Below are 24,528 nucleotides of genomic sequence, written 5' to 3' on the forward strand. Positions count from 1 at the left end.
TCAAACTCACGTGCTTTTCTGAAGCAAATCAGAAAGAAATGCAGAAATATTCCACCCCAATTCACCTTAAAGCAGCAGCTCAAACTCACGTGCTTTTCTGAAGCAAATCAGAAAGAAATGCAGAAATATTCCACCCCAATTCACCTTAAAGCAGCAGCTCAAACTCACGTGCTTTTCTGAAGCAAATCAGAAAGAAATGCAGAAATATTCCACCCCAATTCACCTTAAAGCAGCAGCTCAAACTCACGTGCTTTTCTGAAGCAAATCAGAAAGAAATGCAGAAATATTCCACCCCAATTCACCTTAAAGCAGCAGCTCAAACTCACGTGCTTTTCTGAAGCAAATCAGAAAGAAATGCAGAAATATTCCACCCCAATTCACCTTAAAGCAGCAGCTCAAACTCACGTGCTTTTCTGAAGCAAATCAGAAAGAAATGCAGAAATATTCCACCCCAATTCACCTTAAAGCAGCAGCTCAAACTCACGTGCTTTTCTGAAGCAAATCAGAAAGAAATGCAGAAATATTCCACCCCAATTCACCTTAAAGCAGCAGCTCAAACTCACGTGCTTTTCTGAAGCAAATCAGAAAGAAATGCAGAAATATTCCACCCCAATTCACCTTAAAGCAGCAGCTCAAACTCACGTGCTTTTCTGAAGCAAATCAGAAAGAAATGCAGAAATATTCCACCCCAATTCACCTTAAAGCAGCAGCTCAAACTCACGTGCTTTTCTGAAGCAAATCAGAAAGAAATGCAGAAATATTCCACCCCAATTCACCTTAAAGCAGCAGCTCAAACTCACGTTTTTCTGAAGCAAATCAGAAAGAAATGCAGAAATATTCCACCCCAATTCACCTTAAAGCAGCAGCTCAAACTCACGTGCTTTTCTGAAGCAAATCAGAAAGAAATGCAGAAATATTCCACCCCAATTCCACCTTAAAGCAGCAGCTCAAACTCACGTGCTTTTCTGAAGCAAATCAGAAAGAAATGCAGAAATATTCCACCCCAATTCACCTTAAAGCAGCAGCTCAAACTCACGTGCTTTTCTGAAGCAAATCAGAAAGAAATGCAGAAATATTCCACCCCAATTCACCTTAAAGCAGCAGCTCAAACTCACGTGCTTTTCTGAAGCAAATCAGAAAGAAATGCAGAAATATTCCACCCCAATTCACCTTAAAGCAGCAGCTCAAACTCACGTGCTTTTCTGAAGCAAATCAGAAAGAAATGCAGAAATATTCCACCCCAATTCACCTTAAAGCAGCAGCTCAAACTCACGTGCTTTTCTGAAGCAAATCAGAAAGAAATGCAGAAATATTCCACCCCAATTCACCTTAAAGCAGCAGCTCAAACTCACGTGCTTTTCTGAAGCAAATCAGAAAGAAATGCAGAAATATTCCACCCCAATTCACCTTAAAGCAGCAGCTCAAACTCACGTGCTTTTCTGAAGCAAATCAGAAAGAAATGCAGAAATATTCCACCCCAATTCACCTTAAAGCAGCAGCTCAAACTCACGTGTTTTCTGAAGCAAATCAGAAAGAAATGCAGAAATATTCCACCCCAATTCACCTTAAAGCAGCAGCTCAAACTCACGTGCTTTTCTGAAGCAAATCAGAAAGAAATGCAGAAATATTCCACCCCAATTCACCTTAAAGCAGCAGCTCAAACTCACGTGCTTTTCTGAAGCAAATCAGAAAGAAATGCAGAAATATTCCACCCCAATTCACCTTAAAGCAGCAGCTCAAACTCACGTGCTTTTCTGAAGCAAATCAGAAAGAAATGCAGAAATATTCCACCCCAATTCACCTTAAAGCAGCAGCTCAAACTCACGTTTTTCTGAAGCAAATCAGAAAGAAATGCAGAAATATTCCACCCCAATTCACCTTAAAGCAGCAGCTCAAACTCACGTGCTTTTCTGAAGCAAATCAGAAAGAAATGCAGAAATATTCCACCCCAATTCACCTTAAAGCAGCAGCTCAAACTCACGTGCTTTTCTGAAGCAAATCAGAAAGAAATGCAGAAATATTCCACCCCAATTCACCTTAAAGCAGCAGCTCAAACTCACGTGCTTTTCTGAAGCAAATCAGAAAGAAATGCAGAAATATTCCACCCCAATTCACCTTAAAGCAGCAGCTCAAACTCACGTGCTTTTCTGAAGCAAATCAGAAAGAAATGCAGAAATATTCCACCCCAATTCACCTTAAAGCAGCAGCTCAAACTCACGTGCTTTTCTGAAGCAAATCAGAAAGAAATGCAGAAATATTCCACCCCAATTCACCTTAAAGCAGCTCAAACTCACGTGCTTTTCTGAAGCAAATCAGAAAGAAATGCAGAAATATTCCACCCCAATTCACCTTAAAGCAGCAGCTCAAACTCACGTGCTTTTCTGAAGCAAATCAGAAAGAAATGCAGAAATATTCCACCCCAATTCACCTTAAAGCAGCAGCTCAAACTCACGTGCTTTTCTGAAGCAAATCAGAAAGAAATGCAGAAATATTCCACCCCAATTCACCTTAAAGCAGCAGCTCAAACTCACGTGCTTTTCTGAAGCAAATCAGAAAGAAATGCAGAAATATTCCACCCCAATTCACCTTAAAGCAGCAGCTCAAACTCACGTGCTTTTCTGAAGCAAATCAGAAAGAAATGCAGAAATATTCCACCCCAATTCACCTTAAAGCAGCAGCTCAAACTCACGTGCTTTTCTGAAGCAAATCAGAAAGAAATGCAGAAATATTCCACCCCAATTCACCTTAAAGCAGCAGCTCAAACTCACGTGCTTTTCTGAAGCAAATCAGAAAGAAATGCAGAAATATTCCACCCCAATTCACCTTAAAGCAGCAGCTCAAACTCACGTGCTTTTCTGAAGCAAATCAGAAAGAAATGCAGAAATATTCCACCCCAATTCACCTTAAAGCAGCAGCTCAAACTCACGTGCTTTTCTGAAGCAAATCAGAAAGAAATGCAGAAATATTCCACCAATTCACCTTAAAGCAGCAGCTCAAACTCACGTGCTTTTCTGAAGCAAATCAGAAAGAAATGCAAATATTCCACCCCAATTCACCTTAAAGCAGCAGCTCAAACTCACGTTTTTCTGAAGCAAATCAGAAAGAAATGCAAATATTCCACCAATTCACCTTAAAGCAGCAGCTCAAACTCACGTTTTTCTGAAGCAAATCAGAAAGAAATGCAGAAATATTCCACCAATTCACCTTAAAGCAGCAGCTCAAACTCACGTGTTTTTCTGAAGCAAATCAGAAGAAATGCAGAAATATTCCACCAATTCACCTTAAAGCAGCTCAAACTCACGTGTTTTTCTGAAGCAAATCAGAAAGAAATGCAAATATTCCACCAATTCACCTTAAAGCAGCTCAAACTCACGTTTTTCTGAAGCAAATCAGAAAGAAATGCAAATATTCCACTCCCAATTCACCTTAAAGCAGCAGCTCAAACTCACGTGCTTTTCTGAAGCAAATCAGAAGAAATGCAGAAATATTCCTCCCCAATTCACCTTAAAGCAGCAGCTCAAACTCACGTGCTTTTCTGAAGCAAATCAGAAAGAAATGCAGAAATATTCCACCCCAATTCACCTTAAAGCAGCAGCTCAAACTCACGTGCTTTTCTGAAGCAAATCAGAAAGAAATGCAGAAATATTCCACTCCCAATTCACCTTAAAGCAGCAGCTCAAACTCACGTGCTTTTCTGAAGCAAATCAGAAAGAAATGCAGAAATATTCCACTCCCAATTCACCTTAAAGCAGCAGCTCAAACTCACGTGCTTTTCTGAAGCAAATCAGAAAGAAATGCAGAAATATTCCACTCCCAATTCACCTTAAAGTTTTTCTTAGAGCAGACAGCTGCTGAGATACCCAATGGCTTTCAGGTTAAATTCACATTTGAAATAGGACAACTAAATCTAAGAGCCCATCCATTTTCAGATGACAACTGCATGTAAGAATAGATTCAATAAATCCATAGGCTCAATTTGTGTCAAGGTGGAAATTCTTAAAAGCAATTTGATTTGATGTGGGGCCACATCAACTGATCTTAATACTTAGAGAGCAATATCTTAATACAACATTGCATTTCCTTCAGTGCCAACTTAGCTAATAGTTGGACCTTGAATCTGTCACAGCTCTTTTATACAACTGTTTGGCACTCTCCGAAATTGTACGAAAAAACTAAAGACAATATTTGAAAATATTTCATATCCATATTAAGCTATCTCCTTGCAACCCAATTCATACCGATTGTATTGTTTTAAATTGAATGTTATTTGATTCATGAGTGTTTATACAACAGAGAAAGAAGAAATAAATATGATAATAAAAACATAAAGGAATACCTTGTGTGCAGTTTCTGCAAACTGCTGAGCACTGTTTTTCATGTCCTCTGTCTTTTCTTCAGTTCGACTTAATCTTTCACCGCGCTCATTCAGAGCCTGGCTTGCTTTCTGTACGGCACTTGTCACGCTGTCTGCTGCCGAATGTAATATGCTGTTTCCTGAAACATATCACACGTGGTTGGAATGGAATGTCTTATTTTCTGAAACATGTAGCATAGCAAAACCCTTTTTTAGGCTCCAAGGCAAGGGTATCCAACATTGGCAACATTAAGACCTGTGAATTTAAAAAACTTGGCTGGGGAATTCTGGGAGTTGAAGTCCACAGGTCTTAAAAGTTGCGAAGGCTGGACATTCCTGATCTAGGGACAGAATGTTTGATTCCCACTCTGTAAGATGAAATCATATAGGCTGACCTCCAAATAAAATAAAGTACCGTATATACTCGAGTATAAGCCGAGTTTTTCAGCACGTTTTTTGTGCTGAAAAACGTCCCCTCGGCTTATACTCGAGTATATACGGCTTATACTCGAGTTTTTTTCTTTTCTTCTTTTTTTCACATTATACCGGATGGTGCAAACTTGACGGGCTTTTGCATTAGCGCGGGGAAGCCCTGCCGGTGCAGTGAGAGGCGGGCGGGAGCCGCCAGCCTTCTCGGCTGAGGGAGGAGGCTTTCCTGACCGGTAGCTGCCTCATTTCCCTCCCTCGGCTTATACTCGAGTCCCCAGTTTACCCCAGTTTTTTTGGGTAAAATTGGGGACCTCGGCTTATACTCGGATCGGCTTATATTCGAGTATATACGGTAAGCTAAACTAAACCATATGAGGAATTGTGGATCATGTCAAGAAATTACCTCTATTCTTTTCTTTCTTTCTTTTTTATTTGCATTTATATCCCGCCCTTCTCCAAAGATTCAGGGCGGCTTACACTATGTCAAGCAATAGTCTTCATCCATTTGTATATTATATACAAAGTCAACTTATTGCCTCCAACAATCTGGGTTCCTACAATTTTCTAAATTGTACTTCTGCATTGTATCCAACAATCATATATTTTCCATCTTCCAACATTTCTTTTTCAAATTTTCTTCATACAATTCCTCAGCACAGTACATTTTCATGCAGAAGCCCAAATATGCAAAATAAGATTCACTTCAAGATAAGTGGATATAGAATTATTTCTATAAAGTTAAAATTGGAGCTAATCTTTATATCTGCAAAGTGACATTTTGAGTTATTGTTTGTGTTGAAAAAAAATCCCTTTTTGATCTCTATTTTTTCAAGCTAATGCAAACTACTTCAGAATATTTACTTTTTAAGTAATCATTTACCCTTAATGTTTATTTTTAAATAAGGAGCTTAGGACTGTATATACAGTTTTATTTTTAATTCTTATTTCTTATACAAACTATTCCCTTCTAATTCCCAAGTGCTGGTGTTGGAGGTTAGACTGCTTGATGGCAGCATGGTTTGAGCAGAATGGAATGCTCTTCTCTGTGAAAATGAAGAAAAAAAAATCATGTTCTGCCTGTATTTGTCAACCTTGAAGCTGACCTGACTGAGGCCAGTGAGGTATTTTAATTCTTTTGTCCTTAAAAGTACTTCCTCCAGTGTTCTGTAGCATCAACTCTCCAAAACAGAGCTTCAGGCGACAAATGAGGAGTGAATGAGGAATCAAATAAAATTCCATCCTCCCTGCTTCATCAACAGAGGTATTTCATTTTCATCATCTTAGATTAAAATGTAATTTTGTCAACAGAAATGATTTCCAGAAAAAATAATCCTGGGTTCAGTTTCCGATGCTAGGTGCTTCAACACTATATAAAGATTTTATTTGTTTTATCTGAAAATATAATTAATTTGCCATCAAATCTTTACATTAGGTAATAATCAGTTTCCGTAAACCCAATGTCTCTACTAAACATTCTCTACCAAAACACATACTTCCAACAAAGGGATTTCCTTGATGGTTACAATTACTGCAAGATCTGAGCTGGAGATAGTCTATCTTACTGTGCATTTTCAAATCTGAAGGAGGCATTTGCTATTAATATTGCCTGGTTTCGGTAGGCAAAATTATATACATTCTTATTACATTCTTATTATATACATTATAATAAATTATAATGTTATATACGTTATAAAATGTATATAAATTATAATGTTATATACATTATAAAATTATATACATTCTTAATACATTATTATTATTATTATTATTATTATTATTATTATTAGTAGTAGTAGTAGTAGTAGTAGTAGTAGTAGTAGTAGTAGTAGAGAATATTTACATTTGGGGATAAGTTAAATTGGTTCTTTTTCCTAATAAAGTAGTCTGTTGGTATAAAGGTAAAATACAATAAAAAATTTAAGATTGTACTGTATACAAGATGGTTAAGGAAAAGAATTATTTTTTATTTTTCCCATTAGTATTATATTATATTATATTATATTATATTATATTATATTATATTATATTATATTATATTATAATATTTGATTTTGCTTTAGCATCAACTTAACTATTTTTATGTGACCATCTTGACATCTTGCTTGTAGTTTTATTCTCAATAGGAAATCACAGAATATTCCTGCCAAAGAAATTGTTGTAAACTATTTTGCCAAAGACAGATACTAATTTCATTCATTTATTATCAAATGAATATTCTTTATTTCTTGACAAGTGACTTTGAAATTTTCAACCCAACCCACTCCAATTTATCTTTAAGGATAAGAATGACTTAATTTCCCCTTTGTGTGTGCAAGAAATGCAGTCATTCTAAACAGGAATTTGAAGTTGAATTGTAGATATGGTTGACTAATGCACATTCAAACATCTTGTAACAATATTTCAATGCATAGTATTTTTAAACAATCTTTCACTAGACATTTTAATTGATCAAAATATTGTGTATCAATGGTTCCAGTAATTAATGCATTTCAATAGGTACAGCAGTGCAAGGAACTGATCATCAGAAAAGCCTGACATGACTTTTGGGTAGTTTATAATTTGGTAAAAATAAATAATATGTTTTTAATAGCTTTAATGGCAAGCTGAAATGTTACTGTTAGTATAATTTCTACTAATCTTTTCCAGATTAGATTAGAGGGAAGAACACATCAGGACAGAATTCCCTACAGTCTAATTGTTAACAGGTAAACTATACTGCCAACACTTTAACAGAAAAAAACCCCACACCCTAATAATAATAACTAAATAAAAGTAACACTACTTTGGATTTTTGCAGGTAAAGATTAGTTTTGTGATTATATAATTTGTTATATCATTTTATTTATTAATCAAATTTATACAGGTGTCCACTTCAGATATTGAAGGAATAAGGTGCTCAGATATTGAAGGAATAGTTTAATACTAAAAAAATCTTTCAGCAAATCGGATGTTATGTCCCACGTGATGTAGGAGATATTAGTCTGGAGCCCCTACCTAAGCCCAGACTCCCTTGAAATCCATTGACTCTTATCTGCAGTGACTATTAGGAGTTCAGTTTCTCAAGGTTGCATGGAATAAACTCGCAATGCTTTTGAACTCTAGCCTGGCTCTGGTGTCTTGTGCCTGACACCTATAAGCTTCTAATCCTTTCTTTTCATTTATTTCATCTACATGAATCAACACATGGTTGTGTAATACACTGGTCACCAACTGGTGGTCCGCGGACCACTGGTGGCCCGCAAGAAAATTTTGGTGGTTCGCAGAGAAATTGTTGCATTTCTCTCAAGGAGCCCAGCCAAGGTTTCTGTGCCACTTGCGCTTCAGCGCTTTGACTCCCAGAGGGAGTCCTTCAGGCAGTTAGCTTGGCCGTCTGTAGCAGAAAGAAGCAGTCAGAATCAATCCTGGCTTTGCTGTCCGTTGCAGACACTAGATCAGCCCCCTGCAAACTCTTGTCTCTCGAGGAATGCTGGCTGAAGCAACACGGGAAACTTTGGCCAGGCTGCTCGAGAGACGAGACTTTGCAGGGGGCCGATCTAGCGTCTGCAATGGTCAGCAAAGCCAGGGTTTACTCTGGCTGCTTCTCTCTGCTGTAGTGCTTCCTGGATGCAGTTTATCACTCCGAGCCCTAAGCACTCCAAGCCCCAAGCGCCCCCTCATCAGTCCCCCGCAGCAGCTCCCCTCCAGCCGGCAGGTCGAGCCCAGCGCTGGCTTTTGTATGCCAAGCCGAGCCCTTCGTCTACTTCAAGCCATCCCCCATCAGGGGGACCTCACAAAGCCCTCGCCGCCCCTTCCATCCTTCTGCCCCAACCAACCTTTTGGATGAGGTGGAAATACTGGATTTTCAGAGGTTGGGTGGCTACGGCCAGGAAGAAAAGGAAGAAGAGTAGCAGCGGTTTCAAGAGAGGAGGAGGTAGGCCTGAAAGGCGGCTGAGCCTCCCCCCCTCCCAGTGGTTCATGGGATTTAAAATTATGAGTTTGGTGGTCCCTGAGGTCCAAAAGGTTGGAGACCCCTGGTCTAAGACAAGTGATAGAACTTTTAGCTCTAAACAATTGAACCAATGCATTTCACTCAATTTTAGCTGGATTCTAAAGCTAAGTTTCTTGCAGAACCTGATTGTAGCTTTTCTATGAATGCTTTGTAGCCTTCCAACTCAATCAATCATATCAAAGTTATTTGCTAATTATAGCAATATAATTTCTATGATACATGGACGTGTTTTTTTTAGGTTTCTCATGCATGGCAAAATGATACTGATTACGTTACTGGAGGATTCACTTTCACGTAGAACCCAATCAATGTATAGCCTAACAAGCATCTTGATCTTATCCCTGTAGCTTAATTTTGTCACAGATTTTTAGTGCTATACTTTGAAGTTAAGAAATATACATGTGATGGGGTCACACTTTCCACAATGCAGTCATTTGGAACTATAAATAACAGAGAAAATTAAGTCAAACTGATTTAAATTCTCTCAAGAGTAAGGGTAAGCAACTTGTGCTCTATCAATGGCCTCTGCCTATTTTGCATTCCAAGAATCCAATTAAAGGCTGTTAAATATGGTATCAAATTGCTGAATAACAATATAGTAGTGGCCAAAATTATTGAAACCTTTTGGGGAAAAGTGTATTTTTGAGGTTTGATGGCTAATAACACAACTTTTTTGGGGGGGGGGGGGCGGGTTTAAGATAATCATATTCCACTGTTGGAATGGCCTGGGAACAGCCCAGACCTTAACCCAATTGAAAATCTATGGAGTCGACTAAAGAAACTTGTTAGTCAGAAGCGATCCAGCAATAAAACCTAGTTAATAGAAGCAATCATTCAATCTTGGTTTCACATTATAACAGCTGCAGAACTAAAAGACTTGGTTCACTCCATGGGAAGATGTTGTAAGGCCATAATTCATGCTAAAGGTTACCCAACTAAGTATTAACTAATATGATAATTCTTCTATATCACATTTTTTCTACGTGTTTCACTTTTCTTCTTTTTACTATAACTGCTATTCTAATAGCAAATCCTTCATAAAAGTTATTGCATTACATTCTTGATTAAATTATCTTTCCACTGATATATAATTTTATGGTACTACTCCCCCCCTCAAAAAAGTGGTGTTATTAGCTAGTTTTAGAAAATACAGTTCTCCCAAAAGGTTTCCACAATTATGGCCACTACTGTAGCATAATCTTCTATTCGGTAAAGAAAGAAGAAAAACAGTTTCATTAAACCAATTAGTAGGCTTATTGCTCTTATTTTGGTAAACCTCTCTTTCGCACACCACTATGGGGCTTGCTTATTGCATCACCCTGTCACTACCTTGTGGACTTTTGGTGACAAAAATACTGAGGCCTACAGATATGTTGCCTGCTTCTGGAGAAGAGGCCCTTGAGCAGAGTCATTTCATTTTTATTTACTACCATAATAGGTTAAGTACCAGAATGGCATGGTTTGTGCTTTTTATACATCTTTTCCTACCCTCTTTAACTGCAGGACACAAGAGTCTCAAAGAACATACAATTATATTTAATTTCATTACTGAGCTAAGTAGTCTGAACCTAATAAACCCTAATGATTCCTTTCTGCAGTCAAAAGTGCTTACCTCAAACCATTTTAAAGTAAATAAATGTATTTACAAAAAAAATCCTATTAAGGGGGAAAAAACCCACAATTTTTCTCTCTCAGCCAGATTGTTTTGCAGGCATTTGCAAAGAGGAAGCCTCTACAAAATGTGAATACCCAGAATTATCAGGTCATCATATGGGACTTCTTAAATTTGTAATAGGGTGAGTGGGATTAGAAATTATAGCCCTATTAGGAAGCAGGGAAAATTGTCTCTCTTCAGCAGCAGCGTTTTTTTAACAGACTGCGTCTCCTGAAGTGGTGAAAAAACAACACACACACAAAGCAGGCAGTGTAAGAGACTCAAGAGAGAGTTCTCTGTTCTGAAGATGCTGTCAGTTCCTATGGAGGATAGAAATGTTAATTAGGTTCAACATATGGCAAGTCAAAAAAATTGTCAACTACCTGGGAGAGAAACAATCACTATCCATGTCTTCACTTATTTATTTTCACCAGCTGGAAGCCAGAAATGCATTGTGATGGTAGAAAAGAGTTGGCTACTGTTAAAGTCCAGACTGAGCAGTCTCCCAAGTCAGCAAATGCATAGTGATTTAATACATGAGGAATCTGCTGGAAATATTTACTCTCACATCATGCATCTAATACACCACAGACTTCTATTAATTCTTTGCAGGAAAGGATGACTCACTATATCAAGTTCAGCACTGCACAGATACATAGGCAACTACTGAATTTTATACACACAGCAACCTTCTCCAATGTAATGTCCTCCAGATGTTGGGATTTCAGCTTCCATTCATATCTGAGGTATATCCTGAGATTCCTGAGGTATATCTGGCAGGTACCAGATTCAGGCATGCGGCATTAAAGTCTAGTTTAAATAAGACCACTATTAGGAAAAATTGCAAATTTCTAACATTTAGAATTTGTGAATAGCCAAATTCCCAAATAGCCTGCACCAGTTCCTGTGAAAATGGCATTTAAGTACAAAGATGATCACATGTAATTAGGAAGCAGACAGCATCAAGGATATATCATGGACTCCAGTAGCAAAATACTGAACACACAAGTTTAACCTAGGTTTAAATGTAATCTTATGCAAGAAATTGTTAAAAACTTGTAATATTCTCAAGAGAGTTAAGAAAGAAAAATGTCTACTTGGATAAACAGAAATTAAATCTTCAGGAGTTCATATGGTCATATTGTATTAGAGGTAGTCCTTGACTTATGACCACAGTGGAGAATTAATTGTAAGTCATTGCAGTGGTTAAGTTGAGGCACAAAATGATGAGACTTGATTTTATGACTATTTTTATGACAGCTGAGGAGCAAGTTAAGTGAACCATGTGGTCATTAAATGAATCCAACAGATCAAATGAGTTTTGGGTTTTTTGCCATTTTCTGCTGGAAAACAGCAAAAATGTTAGAAATTGTGGTTATGTGATTTTGGGATGTACAACAATCATAAATGCAAGCTGGTTATCTAGAGCCCGAAATGCAATCATGGGACTGTGGGGTATATAGCGCCGTGGTGGTACAGTGGCTGCAGGGCTAACTCATTGCTCACTCCAGGAGTTCGATTCTGAATGGCTCAAGATAGACTCAGCCTTACATTCTTCCAAGGTTGGAAAAATGAGGACACAGATTGTTGGAAGCAATATGCTGACTCTGTAAACTGCTTAGAGAGGGCTGTAAAGCACTGTGAAGTGGTATATAAACCTAAGTGCTAATGATACATGTGTGGCAATTTTGAGGATGGGTTGTAAGTAGCTTTTGTTATTCTCTCATAATTTAAAACAGTTGTTAAGCGGCCAATCATAAATCAAGGGCAGCCTGTAATTTAAAAGCAGGTAGAAAACAACAGCAGTTTATAGAAGGTACCCTTATTAATAGATAGCCCTATTAATGCATCGTTTTGATTGTTTTGGTTTCTTAGCATAGTTTAGTATAAAAGTAGCTGCATTCATATGAGAACAGTTCTACTCACCATATAATCATTATTCTGTAGCATTTTCCTAATTTTAATGACTGGGAAAGAGCTGGGAGACAATCATGGAAGGCCTAGCTTTACACTTGTTTACTTCCATGTCAAAAGCTAGATGGTTTACTTCAGATAACTATGCTGGAAACCCAGAGTTTATTTTTCACATCCATCTCTACTGCAACGAAGATAGAAGAGGAAATGAGCTCCTCTCTTTGTTTTAAGAAATCACAGAAATAAACAAACAAAATATGGATTCATGCTTATATACTATGCTATCACTCACAAGCTGGTATTATAGGTTATAGTCCTAAATACAAATTCAGATTTAATTTATTTATCTATTATATTTATGTGCTGCCTATTTAATTACAGCAGAAGACCCCAAAATGCCACGCTCAGGTTCAGATCTGTTATATATTTTTATAAGGATGGAAGGAAAACAATTTTTGTGGGCTTTAAAGCATTTTTAATGAATTTTCTATCTTATTCCACATTCCTACTTTATGTGATCCATGTCAGCAGTCATTATTATATAATAAATAAATATAATAATTGTTATTATTATATTTATATAATATCATATTATTATATTTATATAATATCTTACTCATTTCATCCAATATTTATTTATTTATTTATTTATTTTTATTTATTTATTATTCGTACTTTTATACCGCCCTATCTCCCTAGGGACTCAGGGCGGTTTACAGCCATATAAAAAACATATATATATACAAGGTAAAACATTAATTTAAAAAACTTATTACATAGGCCGAATATTTAAAATAGAGATATAAATAATAAAACCCATTTAAAACCAAATTTAAAATTTAAACATTTAAAAATTTAAAATTCTAGTCCAGTCCTGCGCAGATAAATAGATGTGTCTTAAGCTCTGTCTTAAGCTTTGGCTGTGTCTTAAGCTTTGGCTGGAGAAAAGCTTTGGCTGGAGAAAAACAAAAAACAAATATAACAGTGAATGACCAAGTATTGTCTGAAAAGAATAGAACTAGGGGGAAAAATTACAGATGTGTTCTTTCTTTATCTCTGACGCTCAGCCAGAGAATTCTTTAATTTAGCTGGTAAACTCATCTTCATCCTCATGCAAAATACCAATCAGCTCACAAGTTCTTTTTCTCATTTCTATTATATTAAAAAAACTTGCAATTTCTAGTCTTTACCTCTAGGTGCCACCAATAATTCTCATCAGTAATTTATTATGCTATCATTATTGTAAACTTCTAAATTTACATAGAACTCCAGTAAAAGTAGTAGATATGTCTTTAGATCAATAACCTTGTTTGGGATTTTCTTTTTTTAAATAAACAACAGCAAATCAATGTCTGATCTAGATCAGGACCACAAATTTCATTGAAAATGACACAGGACCACAACCTGTGTCATTTTCCTACGAAATATATTTTTCCCTTTCATCAATACAATTTGCTATTAACTTTGAGATTTTCTCAATCACAAACTAATCTTGAATGATATGGAAAATATATTTTAGAAACTGTAACTTAAATTCCACAAACGTTTACTAAGACTCCTTGAATTTATCAAGACTCTTACTAAATGTTTTATGGAGGAATTTTCCACTGGAAATATGCATTTTGAAAAATCTCATACCTTACACCTGAGGCTTCCAGATTAAAAAACAGTCACTTTTCCATAAGCAAAAACATCAGGAAAGGTTTTTCATTCTTTTAAAAAAGGAAAATGATACTATTTCCAACTGTGAAGTATTGATTTTAGAAGAGGTTTACATAATATTTTACAGAAAAAAAGGTTATGGCTCTTCTCTGTGAGAGAGGAAAATTACCAGTGATTATGTGCCAGTTTTAATATCAGCCCAAATTCTTAGACTGCATAGAACTCATATAAAATAATATAAATATAAATCATATAAATAATGATGGATAGATATTTTCAGAATCAGAATGGAAATAAAGCAAAATAATTTATTGCATCTACTGTGACCTAAGCTGAGTCTGAATGGTTTAATATTTCATTTTTTTATTTAGCAAACTTCTATTTTGGCTGTAGTTAAATGTCATGGTACTGGGTAAATTACAGAATCCTCAGAATAGAATGAAATGCTTCAAACCCCCACAAAGGTAATCCTTCAGTTACGACTGCAATGTAATATATGTTGGCCATAACTTTTGTATCTTGCAGAATTCTCACCAATTACCTGAACACGTAAAAAGCCCAAGAGAAAAATGTTTGGAACAGTAAAAGAGAGACAATCGTTCTCTTTTCAGAAGCAATCAATAACCATCTTGGGAAGTGATACCAGAGCTATCATCAGTTCTACAACAAACTGTCTGCTAATGTGGAATAGGTGAATCAACAATGGAAAAAGTAAAGTTTAATATTAGGAACACAGCTGCAGTGATTTATATCCTCTTAAGGTATAATGTCCATTTTGCAGCCGTTCGATTTACAATGAGGCAATGTGACCAATCCTTTGGAATTGTCTTATTATGAGGGAAATGTGACAAAATGTTTTCCTGGCTGTTAAAGAACGAGCTGCAGCAAAACCACTTTTCTCATTTATTTCATGATTAATGCAGAGAGCTATTCATATTTTCTAATGCATTTCAAGCTGAGAAGCATCTTCATTCAGGTTGAGGTTTGGAGTTAAGCATTATGAAAATGCTGCTCCACCCTGATTGAAAAATAAGTGTCGATTTTGCTCCTTTGTTCCCTGGTCCATGGTCACTTTGCTTTGAATGGCAAAGAATTAGAAATGGAGCCTTATGTCTGTGGACATAAGACATCAGGAGAGATTCTCGGCTTCTCAACATGCAGTGCTCCATCTGTTTAATGGTCATTCTATTGGGTATTTATACAGCACTTCAGTTTATCAAATGATTTACAGCATCAGTCAACATCTGTATGTGGCTGAAGTATTATAGCTTCACTGAAGACACTAAGGAAATCAATGGCTGTGTGTTGGTTCTTTTCCAAGTTTCTACCACTGGGTAAGTTCATCAAAAAGAATTTGACCTCTTCTTCTGAATTTTAAAATAGTAAGCTGCATAGACATTAACTGTATGTATCTATGTCTGTATAGGTAAATCTTGGCTTACAACAGTTCATTCAATGACCGTTCAAAGTTAGAACAGCACTGGAAAAAATGACTTATGACCAGTGGTGAAATCCTCCGAGGTTTGCAACTGGTTGGCTGCGTGCGCATGCGACAAACACATGCTGTGCATGCATGCACAGTGCACATCAAATGCATGCTGTGTACGCATGCAGTGCATACCAAATGCATGCTAAGCACATGCATGCCCGGTATGTGCCAAAACGTGTGCTTTGTGCACATGTGCATCACAGGTGCTACCATGCAGCGCAGAAAAAGGAGGCTTAAAAAGGTAAGTAGAACAGCAAGGGGGGGGAAACAGATGTGCCGCACAATTCAGATTCGCTAGAAAGCAGGGTTTCCTGCTTTCTAGAGAATATAAATCGCACGGCACAGCTGATCGTCAGAAATATCGGTTCGAATGAACTGGTAGCATTTTTTTACTACAGGTTTGCCCGAACTGATGCGAACCAGTAGCATTTCACCCCTGCTTATGACCATTTTTCACATTTACAACCATTGCAGCATCCCCAGGTCATGTGATCCAAATTCAGGCACTTGGCAACTGACTCAGAATTATGACGGTTGCAGTGTCCCAGGGTCATGTGAGTACCTTCTGTCAAGCCAAGTCAATGGGGAAACCAGATTCACTTAACAACGGCGGTACAGATTTCACAACTGCAGTGATTCGCTTAATAACTGTGGCAAGAGAGATCGTAAAATAGAGCAAAATTCACTTAACAACCGTCTGAATTAGCAACAGAAATTTTGGGCTCAATTGTGGTCGTATGTCAAGGGCCACCTGTATACTTCCCTTTCTTCAAAAGTCCAGAGAGGTAATCCTCATTTTACAGGTAGCTCTTGACTTAGAACCATTGTTTTAGTGACCATTCAAAATTACAATGGCACTGAAAAAAGTAGTTTATGATCAGTTCTCACACTTATGACCACTACAGCATCCTCATGATCATGTAATCAAAATTTGTGTGCTTGGCAACTGGTATGTAGTTACAGGGGCCATGTGATTGACATTTGTCACCTTCCCTGCTGGCTTCTGCCAAAGACAATGGGTGAAGTCGGAATTGCTTAATGACAGAGAAAGTCATTTAACAACTGCAGTGATGTGCTTAACAGCCATGTCAAAAATGCTGCAAAATCAAGTGCAACTCACTTAAGAACCACCTTGCTTAGCGATAAAATTTCTGGACCCAATTGTGGTTCTAAGTTGATGACTACTTGTATATACATTTCTTTCTTTATATTTGCCACAGCCAGAGAAAAGATTATGTTGAAATAACGTAACTCTCAAATGAGCATTCCAACTGAAAAGGACTGAATCAGAATCAGAATAGAGCTGGAAGGGATCTTGGAGGTCTTCTAGTCCAGCCCCTAGTCCAGCCCCCTGAAATATTATTTCAGACAAGTGACTGTCCAGTCTCTTCTTAAAACCCTCCAGTGATGAAGCACCCATAATGTCTGAAGGCAAACTGTTCCATTGATTAATTGTCCTCTCTATTAAGAAGATTCTACTTAATTCCAAGTTGCTTCTCTCCTTGATTAGTTTCCATCCATTGCTTCTTGTCCTGTCGTCAGGTGCTTTGGAAAACAAATTGACCTCTTCCTTTTTGTGGCAGTCTCTCAAATAATGGAATACTGCTCTCATGTCCCTTGATCTCTGACATCCAACAATTTTTCTCAACTACATGTATTAAAAAATACCACTACAATAATCTGCTTCACCGTATGAATCTTATATGCCACATCAGGAAGGCATAGATTTTGAAAGAGTGCAAGAGATGGACCTGAAGATACGTTCAGTGTAAGATTTTTTTTTCAGTGATTCTTTTTTGTTTGTTGAGATAAATGAATATTGTTGGGGTGCCTGGAGTTATGGCTAATTAATATATGCTGTCAACTTCCCACTAAACCATTTAAAAATGGTGAATGTAATGCATAGCAAACTGAGCTGTAAGACTATAAATTAGTTCTGGATATTCTATCAGACTGCAATCTACTGTGGTGCAAATTACACAAAATATCAAATCTGTACATATATAATGGCATCTGTACTTCAAAAATATGTCAATGTATATTTCTTTAACAGGATCCAAATTTCAAAAGACATTCAAAAGTCAATCAATCAAACTTCAATCAATCAATCAATCAATCAATCAATCAATCTCTTTCCCATTTATATTTTTAGCTCCCTCTTTATTCCTGAATAATGTAGGTGGAAGATTTAGCATTTCGATTTTTATATGACAGCTAAACATCTGTGAAGCAAGAAACTGCTGTTGCGTATTAGATATTGAGGTAAATCTGATCTTTTATAGCTATGGTTATTATTTGAGAACTTATACAATATTGTATGCATGCACATTGTGATATTCCCTTTTGGGGGAAAATATTATGGAAAATACAAAAAAAAGTATGAAATAAGATAAATCCAGGGTCTGTTGTATATCACCTGAGTTTTTAGACAAGACATGGCACATTTGTATCTAAAAGTACATATAATCATACCTCTAACAACACTAGAAACATTGGTCTGTAAATATCTTAACACACATCCTTGTTTAATTTTATGCTGAATTATTGTTTAATTCAGCATAATTGTTTAATTTTTTGCTGAATTATTCACATTCTGTTGATTCTTATATGTGTTTTACATTATTCATTCACTGTTCTTATAAATGTTAGCAACCAGGTTTCAAATCCATATTTGACATTCTACGATTCAGACCTATTCATTTAATCAAAGATATCCTCTCAACCAACCGATGTACAACTAACTTTCTTACCTGCACCAATTTCTCAGTGATCTGATAAAGTTCAAAAATCTCTTCATCACATCGTTCTTTTGTCCCAAAGGTGCTTTTCCCAAAAGGCAACTGGACTTTCTTGGTTATTCTCTTAGAAAGGATTTTGTTTCTCATCCAAAAAAACTTCTTCAGTCCTAACTAGTTAGATCTATTCTAACTGTTCAGTAAGGTTTATTAGGCATATTAGATTCAAAAATGGGAAAAAGCTATCAATACATAATATTACACATACTAACTGCAGCTAGGATCGCTTTTGCGCAAAACTGGAAACAAATAAATACCCCCTCAGAGGAATGGTAATTAGAAAGATACTGGAATGCGCTGAAATGGATAGGATGACCATAGATTTAAATAAAAGAATTGGATTATTATAAAACTTGGAGTAGACTGTACAAGTGGTTACAGAATAAAAGCCAAAACAAGAATTAAAAGTTTTAAAATCATTATTATTATTATTTATTATTTATTCGATTTTTATACCGCCCTTCTCCCGAAGGACTCAGGGCGGTGTACAGCCAAAATAAAAAACAGACAATACAATATACAATTAAAATACAGATTAAAAAACTTATTTTATAATTGGCCTAAAAAACTTTAAAATATATAAAACTAAAACCCCTTAAAATTAATAATAGAGAATTTAAAATCAATAAAATTTAAGCCAGCCCCGCGCGAATGAAAAGATGTGTCTTCAGTTCGCGGCGGAAGGTCCGAAGGTCAGGTATTTGGCGTAAATCCGGGGGAAGCTCGTTCCAGAGTGTGGGAGCCCCCACAGAGAAGGACCTTACCCTGGGGGCCGCCAGCCGACATTGCTTGGCGGACGGCACCCTGAGAAGTCCCTCTCTGTGAGAGCGTACGGGTCGGTGGGAGGCATGCGGTAACAGCAGGCGGTCCCGTAAGTACCCAGGCCCTAAGCCATGGAGCGCTTTAAAGGTAGTAACCAAAACCTTAAAGTGCACCGAAGGCCACAGGTAGCCAGTGCAGTCTGCGCAGGAGGCGGTGTTACGGGAGCTACGAGCTCCCTCTATCACCAGCGCAGCTGCATTCTGGACTAACTGAAGCCTCCGAGTGCACCTCAAGGGAGCCCCATGTGAGAGCATTACAATAATCCAAGCGAGAGGTAGCAGGCGCATGAGTGACTGTGCACAAGGCATCCCGATCAAGGAAGGCGCAACTGCTGAACCAGGCGAACCTGGTGGAAGGCCCTCCTGGAGACGGCCGTCAAATGATCTTCAAGCGACAGCCGTTCATCCAGGAGGACACCTAAGTTGCGCACCCTATCCTTTGGGGCCAATAACTCGCCTCCAACAGTCAGCTGCGGCTGCAGCTGACTGAATCGGGGTGCCGGCATCCACAGCCACTCCGTCTTGGAGGGATTAAGCTTGAGCCTGTTTCTCCCCATCCAGACCCGTACGGCTTCCAAACACCGGGACAGCACTTCAACAGCTTCATTGGGGTGGCCCGGGGTGGAAAAGTACAGCTGAGTGTCATCAGCGTACAGCTGGTATCTCACCCCAAAGCCACTGATGATCTCACCCAACGGCTTCATATAGATGTTGAACAGAAGGGGCGAGAGGATCGACCCCTGCGGCACCCCACAAGTGAGGCACCTCGCGGTCGACCTCTGCCCCCCTGTCAACACCGTCTGCGACCGGTCAGAGAGATAGGAGGAGAACCACCGATACACGGTGCCTCCCACTCCCAATCCCCCCAACCGGCGCAGCAAGATACCATGGTCGATGGTATCAAAAGCCGCTGAGAGGTCTAATAGGACCAGGGCAGAGGAGTACCCCTGTCCCTGGCCCTCCAGAGATCATCCACCAATGCGACCAAAGCTGTCTCCGTGCTGTATCCGGGTCGGAAGCCGGACTGGAACGGGTCTAGATAGACGGCTTCATCCAGGTATTGGGGTAGCTGTCGCGCCACAGCACTCTCTACAACCTTCGCAACGAAGCGAAGGTTGGAGACCGGACGATAATTACCCAAAATAGCTGGGTCCAGGGAGGGCTTCTTGAGGAGGGGTCTCACCACCGCCTCTTTCAAGGCGGCAGGGAAAACCCCTTCCAACAAAGAAGCGTTGATAATCCCCTGGAGCCAGCCTCGTGTCACCTCCTGAGTGGCCAGTACCAGCCAGGAAGGACACGGGTCCAGTAAACATGTAGTGGCGTGAAGCCTCCCCAACAACCTGTCCACGTCCTCGGGAGCCACAGGGTCAAACTCATCCCAAACAGACTCGACAAGACGTGCCTCCTCTCCGTCGCTTGGATCATCCCAATTTCGGTCCAGACCATCCCGGAGCTGAGCGATTTTATCGTATAGATAACCACTAAACTCCTCGGCACGTCCCTGCAAAGGGTCATCCCGCACCTCCTGATGAAGGAGGGAGCGGGTCACCCGAAACAGGGCGGCCGGGCGGTTATCTGCCGACGCAATGAGGGTGGAGGCATAGGAGTGCCTCGCCTCCCTCATTGCCACTAGGTAGGTCCTAGAATAGGACCTAACTAGTGTCCGATCAGCTTCGGAACGACTGGACCTCCAGGTGCTCTCTAGGCGTCTTCTCCGGCGTTTCATCTCCCTCAGCCCCTCGGAGAACCAAGGGGCCGGACGAGACCTGCGCCGGGTCAGAGGCCGCAAAGGCACGACCCGGTCCAAGGCCCCAGCCGCGGCCTGTTCCCAGGCCGCAACTAGTTCCTCAGTCGAGCCGTGGGCCAGATCCTCAGGAAATGGCCCAAGCTCCGTCAGGAACCTCTCAGGGTCCATCAGGCGCCTGGGACGGAACCAACGTATAGGTTCCGTCTCCCTGCGATGGTGGGTGGCGGTTCGGAGGTCCAGGCGAAGGAGAAAATGATCTGTCCATGACAACGGTTCTGTTACTAAGTCATCTAATTCCAGATCATTTAACCACTGTCCAGAGATATAAATTAGATCCAGCGTGCCTCCTCCCATGTGTGTAGGGCCATCATTTACTCGAATCAGGTCCAAGGCCGTCATGGAAGCCTGGAACTCCCGAGCTGCAGTCGATGACAAGCCAGCTGATGGCAGGTTGAAATCCCCCATAACCATAAGTCTGGGGGTCTCAACCGCCACACCGGCAAGTACCTCCAACAGCTCGGGCAGGGCTGTGTTCACGCAGCAAGGAGCCAGGTACGCGATCAACAAGCCCAACTGATTCCTATGGCCCCACCTCACATAGAGGGATTCACAGCCGGCAATCTGAGGAACAGTGGCCTCCCTCGGCTCTAGATCCTCCTTAATGACAACCGCCACCCCCCCACCCCTACCTTGGGCCCTCGGTTGATGAAATGCTCGGAAACCCGGAGGGCACAGCTCAACAAGGGGAACCCCCCCCCTCTGGGCCCAACCAGGTCTCCGTAATGCCCATAAGGTCCGCGGACTCCCCCTGAATAAGATCACAAATCAGGGGAGCTTTATTAACCACGGACCGGGCATTACATAACATCAACCGAAGATCCAAGCTCTGAGGATCATGGCCGCCTGAGGAACGGGTAGGGACTGAGGGGCCGGAGCACGTGATCGCTTTCAAACAGCGAGCACGTGCTCCCAACACTCGATACGCCCCCCCCTCCGCCATATCTGCCTCTCCCACTTACCGTACAGATTGAACAACCCTCTAATCATGGAACGAACCCCTCCCCCCTGCCTTCAGACCAGATGCCCTGATGCCGCGAACCAGCACAGGGGCTGGATCCCTCCCCGACGGGTTCTTTCCCCCACCCGTCATATCCCTCCCCCCCTTTAAAAAACCCTTATTTACAAATCTATTTAAAAATCCCCACAAATTTGTCTTGGCCGCATGCCACCTCTCTGGGTCCCAAGACCCTTTGTTAAAGTAAGCCCTCGATAACTTGGAGGGCCATTCCTGCGAGGCGGGGGAACCTCGCAGTCGTAATAGTTCGGCAGACGAGTATCTCATGGAGGAATAGTCAATAAAACGGCGAAAGAGTGTCCATCTCTAATCGGCAAAAATGTTCCAGTCGTTCCGATAGTTCACCAAGACCCAATATTGAACGGTCAACCGTATGGGTCATAGTCCGTAGAAATCCAAAGGGTCCAGGACAACCAAAGGGTCCGGGGGTCCGGTCCAAATCCAATGACCTCCCTCTCGGAAGCTGGTATGACAATATTCCCTCGGTTGATCCCTCGGCTGCTAAGATGGAAAATCGGCAGTCGGATAAAAAGGTCTCACTTGGGTTCCCGGCATTGCACCATCACGGGACAGAACCCGTGAGGTACGGTGATTGGAACAACATTTGCTGGTGCCGTCAATGCCGTCAATACTGCCACCATTAAACCGCAGTTTATGCCGCTGGGCCCAATATGGGACCAGCGTGCCGTTGTTGAAAATGTCCAGGCCAGGCCGCCTATCAGTTACTGATGGAGAGAGCGACCGAGAAAACATGCCGCTGAATGGTAATTGCGGCACGGCAGGCCACGGCCAAAAGACAGCTGCGGGAAGGGAAGGGGGCGATATTCAATCGATGTTCAGGCCCATGGGGGGGCGATGTCCAGGCCCATGAGGGTACCGCCCGACGGCCCAACATACTGCCGCTGATGTTACCTGCGGCCCAGCTCACAACACATCGAAGGTCTCCAGACACAGCCGTTTATATTCTCCACGGCCAAAACGGCCAAGAACAGCTGAAATAGGCTGGGGCCTCCAACCTCACACCACCCCAACATGGCCACCGCCATCCGCTGCTCAATCATAAACTCTGGCTCCATTCTCAGCGGCCGAGAGCCCAATGAGGTCAAAAGACCTCGACCTCGACCACCGAGAAGATCAAAAGTCAGGGGCCGGAGGCCAAGCAGCCCGGCGGTTGACAAGACGGCCGACATTCCGATGTTCTTCTGATGTTCCGAAGAACAGCTGAGTCAGGCTGAGCTAAGCCGGGCGTCTCTCCACACCCCCCAACATGGCGCCGCCATCCGCTGCTCGTCCGGCTCCAAACTCAGCAGCCAAGAGCCCAATGAGGTCCAAAAACCTCGCTCTCGGCAGCCAAGAAGCTCACCAACCAGGAGCCGGAACCCAAGCAGCTCGGCGGCCAGCAGAACGGCATCGCGGCCCGAGATCTCCCAGCCGCCGTCTCCACGAGGATCAAAACGTCGCCGCCATAACGCGCATGCGCAGAAGAAAAAATATATTGACTATAATATAAAGATAAATATATATATGTATAATCAGAATGTATTGTATCACTACAACTTAATTATATTATTACTAGAAGAGTTAAAAATCTATGAAAAGGCAAATATTGAATAGGGAATTACAAAAGCAGATTATACAATGCTGATATGACAAGCTGTAAAATTGTATTATACTGTTAGGTCATTTGTTTTTTCTTTTTATTTGTTTGTATATGTATTTGTTATGTGTGGTTTTTAAAGTTGGAGAATATTTAATAAAAGCTATTTAAAAAAAGAGAACTGTTCAGTTAGAACTGAAGAAGGGTCAAGCTAAGCCTTTTGAAAGGCTTTTTGAAAATTAACCTTTAGGATAACCATGATCTGGATGACTGAGAATCTCCATAGACAGATCACTCTTTTTCACATAAAGACACACAATACCTTTCAACGGGAATGGACATTGGTCCTACCTGAATGTCCTTTCTCTGTTGGCGGGACCAGCAGCCAGGCATGGGGAGTGACTCGGTCTGTATCCAATGGGATCGAGTCTGCTAGTTGAAAAGCACCTCCTCCTCCTGGTGCCTTCCAGCTTTCGGACGAGGATGATGCGGCAGACCGACGCACTGAGCTGTAAAACAGGAACTGCAAGAATATGCTATTATGCCCTCCCCCCCCCCGGCATATGACCATGAGAGCCCGAATGACCTCTATAGAAGACAGGAACCGGGCGTTCAGGAGGGCTGGCTGCTGGTCCCGCCAACAGAGAAAGGACATTCAGGTAGGACCAATGTCCATTCTCCAGCAGGCGGGACCAGCAGCCAGGCATGGGACATACCAAAGCAAGTCCTATCGGGAGGATCCGCCCGGTCCGGGTTAGAACCCCCTTCTAGGACCCTTTGGAGAACCCTGCGGCCGGACGCCGCATCAGCAGATGCATAGGAATCGATCTTGTAATGGCGTATGAATGGATTCGGAGAAGACCATGTGGCTGCTTTGCAGATTTCCTCTAACGGAGCCTGAGTGACCCACGTAGCTGAAGTATCCGCCTTTATAATAGAATGCGGAGAGATGCGACTTGGAACAGGAATTCCCTGAATCTGATATGCTCTGGCAATGCATGCC

General features: G+C 40.7%; 1 protein-coding gene across 4 annotated transcripts in view; it reads right to left on the reverse strand.

The window, feature by feature from the left end:
* The window catches only part of STXBP6 (syntaxin binding protein 6), a 115,190-nt gene that overhangs the window by 18,229 nt on the left and 72,433 nt on the right, over positions 1 to 24,528 (reverse strand). For 3 of the 4 annotated variants that reach the window (XR_009152603.1, XM_058162177.1, XM_058162178.1), the window contains one exon: positions 4,337 to 4,494. Coding sequence is in view for 2 of the 4 variants with exons in the window: in XM_058162177.1 (XP_058018160.1) it covers positions 4,337 to 4,494 (158 nt within the window). In the remaining 2 variants the exon portion in view is untranslated. Of the gene's footprint in view, positions 1 to 4,336; positions 4,495 to 6,855; positions 6,924 to 24,528 lie in introns of all 4 variants that reach the window. The other variant, XR_009152604.1, reaches the window with a different exon arrangement.

Source organism: Ahaetulla prasina, chromosome 1 (genome assembly GCF_028640845.1).
Source record: "Ahaetulla prasina isolate Xishuangbanna chromosome 1, ASM2864084v1, whole genome shotgun sequence".
Lineage (NCBI taxonomy): Eukaryota > Metazoa > Chordata > Lepidosauria > Squamata > Colubridae > Ahaetulla > Ahaetulla prasina.